At 54.7% G+C, this 12,653-nt stretch overlaps 1 protein-coding gene across 6 annotated transcripts in view; it reads right to left on the bottom strand.

Moving 5' to 3' along the window:
• The window catches only part of dhrs7cb (dehydrogenase/reductase (SDR family) member 7Cb), a 52,221-nt gene that overhangs the window by 7,522 nt on the left and 32,046 nt on the right, over window positions 1-12,653 (bottom strand). For all 6 annotated transcript variants that reach the window (XM_085963356.1, XM_085963353.1, XM_085963357.1 and 3 more), the window contains 2 exons: window positions 2,127-2,219; window positions 1,063-1,218 (listed from right to left, as the gene is read on the bottom strand). In XM_085963356.1, the coding sequence (XP_085819482.1) occupies window positions 1,063-1,218; window positions 2,127-2,219 (249 nt within the window). The remainder of the gene's footprint in view (window positions 1-1,062; window positions 1,219-2,126; window positions 2,220-12,653) is intronic.

The raw sequence follows: 12,653 nt of genomic DNA, 5'->3' as shown, positions 1-12,653 counted from the left end.
GTGTTTGCGCCTGAAAATGGGCGCTACCTGCCGCATTGCGGCGCTATGGCGCCCGATGCGGTGCGGCAGGCTCGGGAAGTGCAGGCCTCCTCCTTCAGTTAAGGAGGAGCTGCCTGCACCCGCCCGCTGGCCGGTAAAATCTTCACAAAAATGAGCCCGGCACCTCGGGGAAGTGCCGGGCTCGCAGCCCAGAAGCATCTGTTCCGCGGGGGGGGGGGGGGTGGAGGAGTCCGGGGAGGGAGGTGCGGGCAGGCGGCCGGCGGGAAAGCGGCCGGCCGCCGCGCGACCTTAATGCGCCGGCGCAAACTCCTGTAAGACTCGGTTGCCAGAGTCTTAGTTGCGGCTGCCACGGGCGAGGCGGCCGCAACTCAATTTCGGCGCTGGGGCCCGTCACCACGGCAACCGGGACGCTGCGCACACCGATGACGTCATCGGTGCCGGCGCAGCGCAACTGGTCTACCGCCGATGGTAGGGCCCCAGGGAATTTCTGAACCGGCTGTAAGTCCAGCGCAATGACCTCTAGCGCCGCAAAATGGGCGCAAAGCCCACTCAATTTCTAGGCCACAGTTTTTTAAAGATTAAAATGTTAGACTTGCATATAACAGGAATAGTTATAGCAGGATGTTAGGAATAGAATAATAAGGATTTGTTTATACAGTGTATGTTGGGTCTGGGTAAAAGCTAACAGTTAATGAATCTCATGTAGGTCCCAGGTCTTGATGCCAGTTCAGAGGCATAAATGCTGATTTGCTTGAAAATCAATACCAAGATGCTACAGTACTTTTGTTTTGCTGAATTTAGAGATGAACCCAGGAAATTGACCTCGGCTTCAGTGAAATTCCAGAAGCAAATTAAAAAACTCAGGTTATCGCAATCATTTTGCAAAGACAAAATTCCCACCAAAAATAAATGAGTTGCAACCATCCGAAGACTCAGACACACCTGGGGACGCGGGATACATTTCAATTCAAGAAATGCTCAGACAGACAGATTTTTTTTTTTTCTTGTTCAAGGTCTTTAGAGCCTCATTTAAATCTAGTGAATCAATATGGTGATTCTTACATTTCCAAATGGACGCCTCCCAATTCGCAGCCTCTGGCATTTGGTGATAGGAGCGAATGAACGTTGGGCTCACGGTGCTCACAGTGATCCCGAATTCTGCAACTTCAGCCCTCAGGCAATCGAAAAAGGCTTGTATCGCATGTTTAGAAGCAGCATCTATAGGGGGGGAAAATATACAGTAAGAATATAAGTTTGTGGTTTATTGTATATTTTAACAGGAAAACCATTAATTCCAAATTACACTGTGCTTTTAGTATCCATTCTCTCTGCAAATCCCATAACATTTAAGAAAATAATAGACGCTCATTCATGATGTTTATCACAGTAAGTTGGACGAAACGCTGCTTTATATGGGAAAGAGTGTGGTACCACGTATGCACAAAGAATTACTCTACTACGGTGGGTCTGTTTCCCTTCAACAACAACAACTTGCATTTATATAGCACCTTTAACATAGTAAAACGTCCCAAGGTGCTTCACAGGAGTGGTATAAAACAAAATTTGACATCGAGCCACATAAGGAGAAATTAGGGCAGATGACCAAAAGCTTGGTCGAGAGGTAGGTTTTAAGGAGCGTCTTAAAGGAGGAAAGAGAGTTAGAGAGGTTTAGGGAGGGAATTCCAGAGCTTAGGGCCCAGGCAGCTGAAGGCACGGCCACCAATGGTTGAGCGTTTAAAATCAGGGATGCTCAAGAGGCCAGAATTAGAGGAGCGCAGATATCTCGGGGGGAGGCGGGGGGGGGGTGGGTGGGGTTGTGGGGCTGGAGGAAATTACAGAGATAGGGAGGGGCGAGACCATGGAGGGATTTGAAGACAAGGCTATTAAGTCTAATTGTTGTTAAGTAAACTCAGGTTATTTAATTGTTGCTTGATCAGCAACTTTGCAGATTGGAATGTGTTTCAGGCTGGAGGTTAGAAACACAGGTCGGAAGCACCCACCATTTTAAGACTGTTTCGCACGTGTAACGAAGTGTGATATCCAGAGTGTGACATCGGCATGCACTGACGTACCTGCTTTAGTATATTAATAATAGATATGTCAATCGGAGTCGGTGTAAAACTTACAGGCTGCACGGAATGGAAGTCCTAATTTTGCCTGGATGCTGTTGACTAACACAATCTGACCATTGTGTCTGGAGATCATCGAGGGGAGAAGTTCTGTGAAGGGGAAGAAAATGTTATTCGTCTAACTGTAAAAATCTGTATTGAAATTATTGCAAACCCATGCATCTCCTGTGATGTGCATGGATAAAATTTTAAACATTGAATTAAATTACCTTGAATTTACTCCCTGCGAGCATGATATACCTATCAATTCGTCCAATAAAAAGCGACGAGTTAGGAACGTAACTAAAGGTTTTTATTGACTAAATAACAGAGCCCACCCTCGTGGGTGATCGGGTCCAACAAGGAGGAATACCAGCCAGTCGACTACCTTTATACCTGGGCAGGTAGGTGGAGCCATGGGCGGAGTCGGAGGTGGTCAGCCCAGGTATAACAGCGCGACAAGAGGCGACCTCGTATCGTGATACAACAGTGATAACGGTGATAACAATACAACAGTGATAACTATAGTGTAACGATAAAAGTGGTTTACCACATTCACCCCTTGTTTAGATTTGAGTCCGGCGGGGTGAAGTGTACTACCAGTTCTGGTATGTCAGTCTGTCCGGAGGCCTCGTAAGCCTCTCCGATCGTCGCAGCGGCGGTGCTGCATTATCCGGTGTTAGTGCTGGTGTCTGCGTGGTCGGCGAAGGCTCGTGGGGTTCCGGCATGCCGTCTACCTGGGCTGGAATTGGGGGGGTGGTGGTGGGGGGTAAAGGTGGTGTCTCCGGAGTGCCCGAGGGTGCGAGGTCTCGTAAGGAGACAGTGTCCTCCCGCCCGTCTGGGTAAGCCACGTAGGCGTACTGGGGGTTGGCGTGCAGGAGGTTCACCCTTTCGACCAGGGGGTCTGTTTTATGGGCCCTCACGTGCTTTCGCAGCAAGACGGGCCCCGGAGAGGTCAGCCAGGTTGGTAGAGTGGTTCCCGTAGTCGACTTCCTGGGGAAAACAAACATTCGTTCATGGGGGGTGGCGTTAACGGCAGTGCAAAGTAGTGACCGGATGGAGTGCAGCGCTGTCGGGAGGACTTCCTGCCAGCGGGAGGTTGGGAGGCCCTTAGACTTTAAGGCTAAGAGGACGGCCTTCCATACCGTCGCGTTCTCTCTTTCCACCTGGCCGTTCCCTTGGGGGTTGTAGCTGGTGGTCCTACTTGCTGCAATACCTCTCGCTAGTAGGAACTGACGGAGTTCCTCGCTCATGAAAGAGGAGCCCCGGTCACTATGTATATAGTTTGGGAACCCGAACAAGGCATTTAATGACCGTGGTACTGGTCATGTCTGGGCAGGGGAAGGCAAAGGGGAAACGGGAGTACTCATCAACAATGTTGAGGAAGTACACATTACGGTCAGAGGACGGGAGGGGCCCCTTAAAGTCGATGCTCAGGCGCTCGAAGGGGCGGGTGGCCTTGATCAGGCTTGCTCTGTCCGGCCTAAAGAAGTGCGGTTTGCACTCGGCGCAGGTCTGGCAGTTCCTGGTTATGGTCCTGACCTCCTCGATGGAGTAGGGCAGGTTGCGGGCCTTAATGAAGTGGTAAAGTCTGGTGACCCCAGGGTGGCAGAGGTCGTTGTGGAGGGTCTGAAGTCTATCACTTTGCGCGCTGGCGCATGTAATTCGTGACAGAGCATCGGGGGGTTCGTTCAGCTTACCTGGCCGGTACAAGATATCATAATCGTAGGTGGAGAGCTCGATTCTCCACCTCAAGATCTTGTCATTCTTGATTTTGCCCCTCAGCTTGTTATTAAACATAAAAGCGACCGAACGTTGGTCGGTAAGGAGGGTAAATCGTTTGCCTGCCAGGTAGTGCCTCCAGCGTCGTACCGCCTCCACAATCGCCTGGGCCTCCTTCTCGACCGACGAGTGTCGGATCTCAGGGCCCTGTAGGGTCCTTGAGAAGAAGGCCACCGGTCTCCCCTCCTGGTTAAGGGTGGCGGCTAGGGCGAAGTCGGATGCATCGCTCTCGACTTGGAAGGGGATGGACTCATCCACTGCGTGCATAGTGGCCTTGGCAATGTCTCCCTTAATGAGGGAGAAGGCTGCGCACGCTTCCTCCGTAAGGGGGAAGGATGTGGACTTCATGAGGGGTCTGGCTTTGTCCGCATAATTGGGCACCCATTGGGCATAGTAGGCGAAGAGCCCCAGGGTTCTCTTAAGTGCCTTAGGGCAGTGGGGGAGGGGTAGCTCCATGAGGGGGCGCATTCTTTCGGGGTCGGGGCCGATGAGTCCGTTCTCTACTACACAGCCAAGGATGGCAAGGCGCGAGGTGTTAAACACACATTTCTCCTTATTGTAGGTGAGGTTCAGCCGTTGGGCTGTACGGAGGAATTTCTCCAGATTCACGTCGTGGTCCTGCCGGTCGCGGCCGCAGATGGTGACGTTATCTAGGTAGGGGAATGTGGCCTGCAGTCCGTTCTGGTCAACCATCCGGTCCATCTCCCTTTGGAAGACCGAGACCCCGTTGGTGACACCGAAGGGGACCCTAAGGAAGTGGTATAGGCGCCCATTCGCCTCGAAGGCGGTGTACTGGCGGTCCTCGGGGTGGATAGGGAGTTGGTGGTAGGCCGACTTAAGGTCGATGGTCGAGAATACGCGGTATTGTGCAATCTGATTGACCATGTCAGATATGCGGGGAAGGGGGTATGCGTCCAGCTGGGTGTATCTGTTTATGGTCTGGCTGTAGTCGATGACCAGGCGATTTTTATCGCCGGTCTTAACGACCACGACCTGGGCACGCCAGGGGCTGTTGCTCCCCTCGATGATGCCCTCCTTCAGGAGACGCTGCACCTCAGAGCTAATGAAAGCTCTGTCCCCAGCGCTGTACCGCCTGCTCTTGGTAGCGACGGGTTTGCAGTCGGGGGTGAGGTTAGCGAACAGGGAAGGTGGCGGCACCTTGAGGGTGGATAGGCTGCAGGTGTTACGCGGTGGGCGGTTTAACCTTCGCTGGTTGTCGACTGTGAGTGGGGGGAAGGGTCCACCGTATGCTAGGGTTACACTTTGGAGGTGGGATTGGAAGTCCAGCCCTAGTAGGACGGCAGCGCAGAGCTGGGGGAGGACGAGGAGTTTAAAGTTTTTATACTCTGTACCCTTAACCGACAAGGTCACAGCACAGTAGCCGCTAATGTCCGTGGCGTGGGACCTCGATGCCATCGAGATTCGGTTGCGCGTTGGCAGGACAGGGAGGGAGTAGTGGCTCACCGTGTCTGGGTGGATGAAGCTCTCCGTGCTTCCGCTGTCGAACAGGCAGGTCGTGGCGTGGCCGTTTACTTTGATGTCCATCATCGACTTGGACAGGTGGTGTGGGCGGGCTTGATCCAGAGTGACGGAGGCTAGCGTGTAGGTAAGCGAGTCGTTGTCATCTGCGGGCGAGGCGGTCGTCGGGTCCGGGGGCCCGGTGGCAGTCGGGCGTGGTGGGTAAAATGGCATCTCCCACGAGGTAGGACAAAATGGCGGAGAAGATGGCTGCCCCCATAACTCACATGAGGCACTATTGGGGTCGGTTGCCTTGATCAAAGATGGCCGCCCCCATGACTCACGTGTGGGGATACTGGCCTCAGTTGCCGTGAAAGAAGATGGCCGCCCCCACAGTTCGCATGAGGCACTGCTGGCCTCTGAAGATCCGCTCCTGCAGGCCTTAGAGACGTGGCCTTTCTTCCTGCAGGTTGTGCAGGTAGAGTTCCTGGCTGGGCAGCGCGACCTCGGGTGCTTCTCCTGGCCGCAAAAGAAGCAGCCGGCGGCCCGATCACGGGTGCCCGATGTCGGAGCCGGTACCGGGGGTGGCGGGCCCGGTCGGGTCCGGGACGCCGACGCTGAGGTAGGTCCCGGGGGCGGCGCTGCGAAGGGTATTGCGGTAGGGGTCGGGCCCGAGTCCCAGGGTCGCGAGCAGTACCTGGAAAACGCCTCCTGGTCCTGATGGGCCACCTCCAGGGAGAGAGCGAGGGCTTCAGCTTTGTCCAGGTCGAGGTCTTTAGCTTCAAGCAGTCTTTGCCGTGAGTAGTCGGACCGTAGGCCTTTCACAAAGGCATCGCGGATATTATCCTCCGTATTTTCAACAGCCGTCACCGCTTTAAAGTCACAGTTCCTGCCGAGTGCTCTTAGCGCCCGTAAAAATTCAGCTACAGACTCTCCTGGCTGTTGCGGGCGGGATCTTAGGAGGTGCCTGGTGTACATGTAATTTACCGGGCTGCGGTACTGCTGTTTCAGTAGGTTGATAGCGGCCTCGTACGTAGTCGTGTCCTGTATGAGTGCGTATACTCTCGGGCTCGCTTGGGCATTCAGAAGTCTTAGTTTGGATCTCTGCGGGGCGCCGGATTCTTCCAGGTAGGATTCGAAGCAGTCCAGCCAGTGTTTGAAGTTGAGGGCTGCGTTTGCTGCCTGTGGGTTTAGATCCAGGTACGGTGGTTTGAGGGCTTGCAGCCAAGCCGGCTGGTGTGGCTGTGCTTCTGGGAGGGCTTCTGGCTGGCCATTAGTAGACATCTTTAAAATTTAGTCAATAAAATTGATATACCTATCAATTCGTCCAATAAAAAGCGACGAGTTAGGAACGTAACTAAAGGTTTTTATTGACTAAATAACAGAGCCCACCCTCGTGGGTGATCGGGTCCAACAAGGAGGAATACCAGCCAGTCGACTACCTTTATACCTGGGCAGGTAGGTGGAGCCATGGGCGGAGTCGGAGGTGGTCAGCCCAGGTATAACAGCGCGACAAGAGGCGACCTCGTATCGTGATACAACAGTGATAACGGTGATAACAATACAACAGTGATAACTATAGTGTAACGATAAAAGTGGTTTACCACAGAGCACAGCTCCCCTCTGGGATTGCAGGTTCACGGAATTACCACACTTATCTCCTCATGATATAAACTACCATCTTATTCTAAACTGGTGGTCTGTATCATACCCCTGCTGTTAATTTTGCCATTTTCACGTTATAAATGTCAACCAGACTAATTCACTCAATGGTTTTCTATATCCATGGGATCAACTTCTTTAGCGTGAAATTCAGATTTCCAGCATCCGCAGTATTTTGCTTTTGTTAACTTTAACCTCCCAGGTGTCCCTGACATAGAGAATACATTATCTCCTTTCCTGTACATTCTGTTTTTCTTGAAGACACTGTACCCTTGAATGTTGTATTGATTACCATCTTCTAGGGTTAACCATGTTTCTGATATCCCTACGACATCATAATTTCTTACTGCCTCAAAGGCCTACAGTTTGGGCGCCTCATTTCTAATGCTTCTCGCATTCATGTAAATACACTTATTATCGATTTACCTCCTCTTGTAGCCCCAAGATTCTGCCTGTTTCCGGGAACTGGTTCCTATATTTCTCTCTGAATTACTGTGTTAAAATAGTAGAGCCTTCGGTCGCCTGAGGAAGAGAGTGTTTGAAGACCAGGACCTCAAACCCGGCACTAAGCTCATGGTCTACAGAGCAGCAGTGACACCCGCCCTGCTGTATGCCTCAGAGACATGGGCCTAGAAATTCAGTTGGTTGCGCCAGCCGTTAGCGCCTTAGGAGGAGTAGATGTCGGGCGCTAGGCGGGTAGCGCCCGGGCGCAGCGAGAACTGCGCCTCGCCCCAACTTCACTAGAGATTTAGCGGCGGCGCAAAGTCTTTGCGCGCGCTCAGCTGCGCGCGCAGATCATGACGTCATTTCCTCGTGCAACGCCCTTTGTGCGCCCCCAACCGGAACTTCAGTGGCAACGCCCCATTGTGCGCCTGGCGGCCCTAGCGACTGTTAAGTGGAACGGTGCTCAGCCGATGCGGGGCGCGGGGGGCGCAAATTAAAGGGCACTCCTCCTGCAATATAAAAGGCTGCCATTTCGCAGCACTCCCTCTTGCGAAACGGATCTTTGGAGAGAGACCAAGGTAGATAGCTTTCTGCTTTGGCCCAACACTCGGACAGGTACTTCTGGCTTCAGGCCACAGATTTCCGGTAGTCTTTGCCTTCATTGACATCTCATTGTTTGCCAGCATATTATGGGGGCTGCAATGGGTGTCAACGCAGGCTTTCTCAATTACATCCAAAGGGCTCACAGACGCCGTGAGAGAGTGGCAGCCCTGGCTAGACGGAGAGGGGGCAACAGGCATCGGCAAAGGAGGCCTTACCCACCCAGGGTATACCGCCAGCAGTTCTCCTATCTCAACATGTCTGAGGAGCAGTGTGTTCGGAGGCTGCGATTCAGAAGGGACGTGGTCACAGAGATCTGCCAGCTGCTTGGCGGTGATCTGCAGCCACAGCTGAGGAGCAGGACGTCTGTCGGTGGCAGTGAAGGTGACGGTGGCTCTCAACTTCTATGCCACCGGCTCCTTCCAATCCGCTACTGGGGACATTGCCAACATCTCCCAGTTCGCCGTGCATTGCTGCATCCGCCAGGTCACCAATGCCCTTTTCAAAAGGAGACGTCAGTTCATCTCCTTCTCCATGGCCCTTGCCAAGCAGCAACAGCGTGCAATGGGCTTTGCAGCATTCGCGGGCTTCCCCATGGTGCAGGGCGCCATTGACTGCACGCATGTGGCTTTGCGGGCACCTCTGGAGAATGCCGAGGATTACCGCAACCGGAAGGGCTACCATTCGCTGAACGTCCAGCTGGTGTGTGACCACAGGCAGCTCATCCTAGCTGTCAATGCCCGCTTTCCAGGCAGCAGCCACGATGCCTTCATCCTGCGACAGACTTCTGTGGCAGACATGTTCCAGGCCCAGCCTCACCCACGCGGATGGCTTATCGGGGACAAAGGCTATCCTTTGCGTACCTGGCTGATGACCCCGCTCCGTGCGCCCAGCACCCCTGCTGAAGAGAGATACAACGAGAGCCATCAAGCGACCAGGAACATCATCGAACAAACAATCGGCGTCCTGAAGCAACGGTTCCGCTCTCTGGATCGTTCCGGTGGAGCCCTACAGTATTCGCCGGAGCGAGTCTCCCATTTCGTGGTCGTTTGCTGCATGCTGCACAACCTGGCTATCCGCAGGACTCAGCCACTGCCACCACAGATTGGAGGACCACCTGAGGAGGAGGAGGAGGAGGAGGACCAGCACAGGAGGGAGGCACAAAGTGCAAGGGCTGCCCATCGCCGGCTTATTGAACGTCGGTTCTAGGCCCCCTCTCAGGGACTGGCTTGTGCCAATGTCAGCAGATGAATGTAGCCGCTCCACAAGCCCTCAGCCGAGCAGGGCAACCAGGACTTAACCAAAAAACCATGCACACTGCAATTTAACCACAATAATTTATTGAAAACCTCTGCCCTTCCCACATTACATGCTCATGTGGAGAAGCCCCCTCCAAAAACACAAAACTACCAGTCTCGGCCTTACAAAAAGAAAGAAAGACACCAGTCTCGGCCTTACATAAAGAAATAAAGACACCAGTCTCGGCCTTACACAAAAACAACTGCCCCAGTGTTGTCCTTACAACAAGCACCAGGCATTTGTGCATGCCTCTACTTTTTGCCCTGCGAGGGCGATGCCTTGCGCATCCTTGTCTGGCCCCTGCCCGCCCTGCTGCTCCTCAATGGGAGCCCAGTGGCTGCAGCAAGGCTGGGGGAAGGCTGCCGAGGGGCAGATGGCAAGACGGCAGATGCCCTTGGGGGTCGGCCTGCACCAGCTCTGGCCTTGGAGTGGCCGGCTGCTGACTGCTCCAACTCTGGCTGGGCGGCAGCAGTCTGTCCAGCAGCTCGTGGCAGCTGCAATGGCGGAGTGGCAGTGTCGGCTGCAGGAATGGTGGCAACCTGGCAGATCGCAGGTGCTCGCTGGTCGCCTGACACATTGGCACTCGCACGGGCCAGCACTGCAGCATGCGCAGCAAACAGCTGAAGGACAGACTGCTGGGCTGCTGCTGCGCGGCGAGTGCCCTGGCGATGCCTGACTGATCCAGCGAGGGTGGCAGCAGTTAGTGCCCGTGTGGCCCTGGTCTGTGTCCGCATGACACCAGCCAGTGAATGGACGGCACGACTGAGCACTTGGCTAGAAGCCGACTGTGCTGCCGCGAAGTCCTGCAGACTCCTGGCCTGTGCTGCCGCAATGTCCTGCAGACTCCTGGCCTGTGCTGCACTGAATAGTTCCAGACTCCTGGCCTGTGCTGCACTGAATTGTTGCAGACTCCTGGCCTGTGCTGCCCCGAATTCCTGCACACTGCTTGCCAGTGACTCTATGGAGTCAGGCATCCTTGCCACTGCAGCCATGAGCTCAGTGTGCCTGCGCTCAGCCTGGACGGCCATTTCCTCTAGGAGGCGCACCTCCTCTGCGCTGACCGTCGCAGGACTGGAGGCCGCACTCACCCTCTGGGGAGAAGTCCGCCGAGCTTCCCCACCCCTCCCGCGTTGCTGCAGGCCGCTGGGCCCCGGAGCTTCACTCTCCTCCGACCCTTCCCCCCGGCTCCCCTCCAGGGAAGACGTGTCCCCTACATCGCCATGGGCTGGCGCGGCTGAGGGTGGCACTGATGGGCCGGCTTCCTCTTCCTCCTCCTCGTCTTCCGAAGGGTTGACAGTGGCAGCTTGAGGGCCCGCCTCCTCACCTGGCGATTCACCATCTGAAAGCAGGAAGGCACAAGAGTAGCTTTAGAGTGAGGACAGGGCGGCAGCGAGGGAGGCATGAGTGGTGCCATTCACCGCATTGGTCGGACAGTGGCAAAGGATGCTGATCTGATGCGCAAGTGGAACGAGAGAGGTCCAAAAGGTGATGCCCTTACCATTGGTGCCCAGAACAGGGTCGGCATCTCCACTGGCGACGGGGCCAATCAGCCGGCCTCCCATAATGCGCTCCACACGCTGGTTGAGGTCGGAGAGCTCTTTGAGGTCAGGACGGCCTCCGCCGGTGTCAGTTCGGTTGCGCCGGTTGTGCGCAACCTTGGCCTGCAAGAGAAAGGACGGCCTCTAAGTACAGTGTGTAGCCCTGATCTTGTCTGCACTGCCTCCCATGGTCGAATAGCTTGGACAGTGTGTAGCCCTGATCTTGTCTGCACTGCCACCCATGGTCGAATAGCTTGGACATTGTGTAAAGTGCTGCATGTGCAATTGATTTTCATGCCAGTCCCATAGCTGCTGGATGAGGGCTGGCCATTAGGGCTTTCAGGTCCCTTTGCCCATAATGTGAGGTGCACATGCAAGGATGAGGAGGACACTGGAAAGGGTACTCACCCTGACAACCCGAGTGAGGTCGTTGAACTTCTTCCGGCATTGCACAGGAGTCCTGGCAACCACGCTGTTGGAAGACACCCTGTTGGACACCTCCCTCCAGGCTTTCCGGTAGGCGCTGGGCAGCGGCCTCTTGCCACCTTCTGGGAACAAAACATGGCGCCTGCGCTCCACTCCGCCAACCAGCACCCTCAGGTCTCCGTCGCTGAAGCGCTGCGCTCTCTCCCTGGCCTTCTCCATAGTCCTGGGCGTTGTGCAGGTGAAGCTGAAGTGGTCAGGCCTAGGTTGAGGGCTGCAGTGTGCAGGGCGTGGCAGGCAAACAAATCCACCCTCCCCCTTTAAGAGATGACCGGCGCCAGAATGTCTGCCGTCAATCAAGAACTCGCCGCACCTGCGCTGCGCCCGGCCTCGGGGGTATCGCTCAGCACCGCCGGCTTAGCGCCTAAAGATAGTCGTGCATCGCCTGTTTTAGCGCAGCAGCAACCTCTTGGGGCGATGCGACTGAATATCGGCGAAGGGGGCGCGACTTTGCGCCGGGCGCAAACTTTAGCGGCCGCCCGACTTTACCACCCCAAAAGTGGCTATACTGAATTTCTAGGCCACGGACCATGTACAGCAGGCACCTCAAAGCACTGGAGAGGTACCACCCACGCTGCCTCTGCAAAATCCTGCAAATCCGTTGGCAGGATAGGCGCACTAACGTCAGTGTTCTCGCTCAGGCCAACATCCCCAGCATCGAAACTTTGACCACGCTCAATCAGCTCCGATGGATGGGTCACATTGTCTGCATGCCTGATACGAGACTCCCAAAACAAGCGCTCTACTCGGAGCTCCGGCGCGGCAAGAGAGTCCCAGGTGGGCAGAGAAAATGCTTCAAGGACACCCTCAAAGCCTCCTTGAAAAAGTGTAACATCCCCATCGACATCTGGGAATCCCTGGCCCAAGACCGCACAAAGTGGAGGAGAAGCATCTGGGAAGGCGCCGAACACCTCGAGTCTCTTCGCTGGGAGCAAGCGGAAGCCAAGCGCAAGGAGCGCACGTTAACCCAAGCACCCCACCCGCCCGCCCCTTCAACCACCGTCTGCCCCACCTGTGACAGAGACTGTAGGTCCCGCATTGGACTCATCAGTCGCCTGAGAACTCATTTTTAATGTGAAAGCAAGTCATCCTCGGTTCCGAGGGACTGCCTAAGAAGAAGACTGTGTTCATACCCATCTGTTGACCAGCATCTACTGTGATCAGACTTGTTTGGTATCCAGTTTTCTCTCTGTCCTCCATCCCCCCCATCTAGTTCAAATGATTCTCAATAGCCACCTCAATGTTCCATGCATGGCTCATGGTTCCTGCTCTTTATTGG

Source organism: Somniosus microcephalus, chromosome 21 (assembly GCF_052327205.1).
Source record: "Somniosus microcephalus isolate GS21.2 chromosome 21, FLI_Smic_1.0, whole genome shotgun sequence".
NCBI lineage: Eukaryota > Metazoa > Chordata > Chondrichthyes > Squaliformes > Somniosidae > Somniosus > Somniosus microcephalus.
Note: the sequence above shows the minus strand (reverse complement) of the source record. Positions and strands in the feature narration are given on the sequence as shown.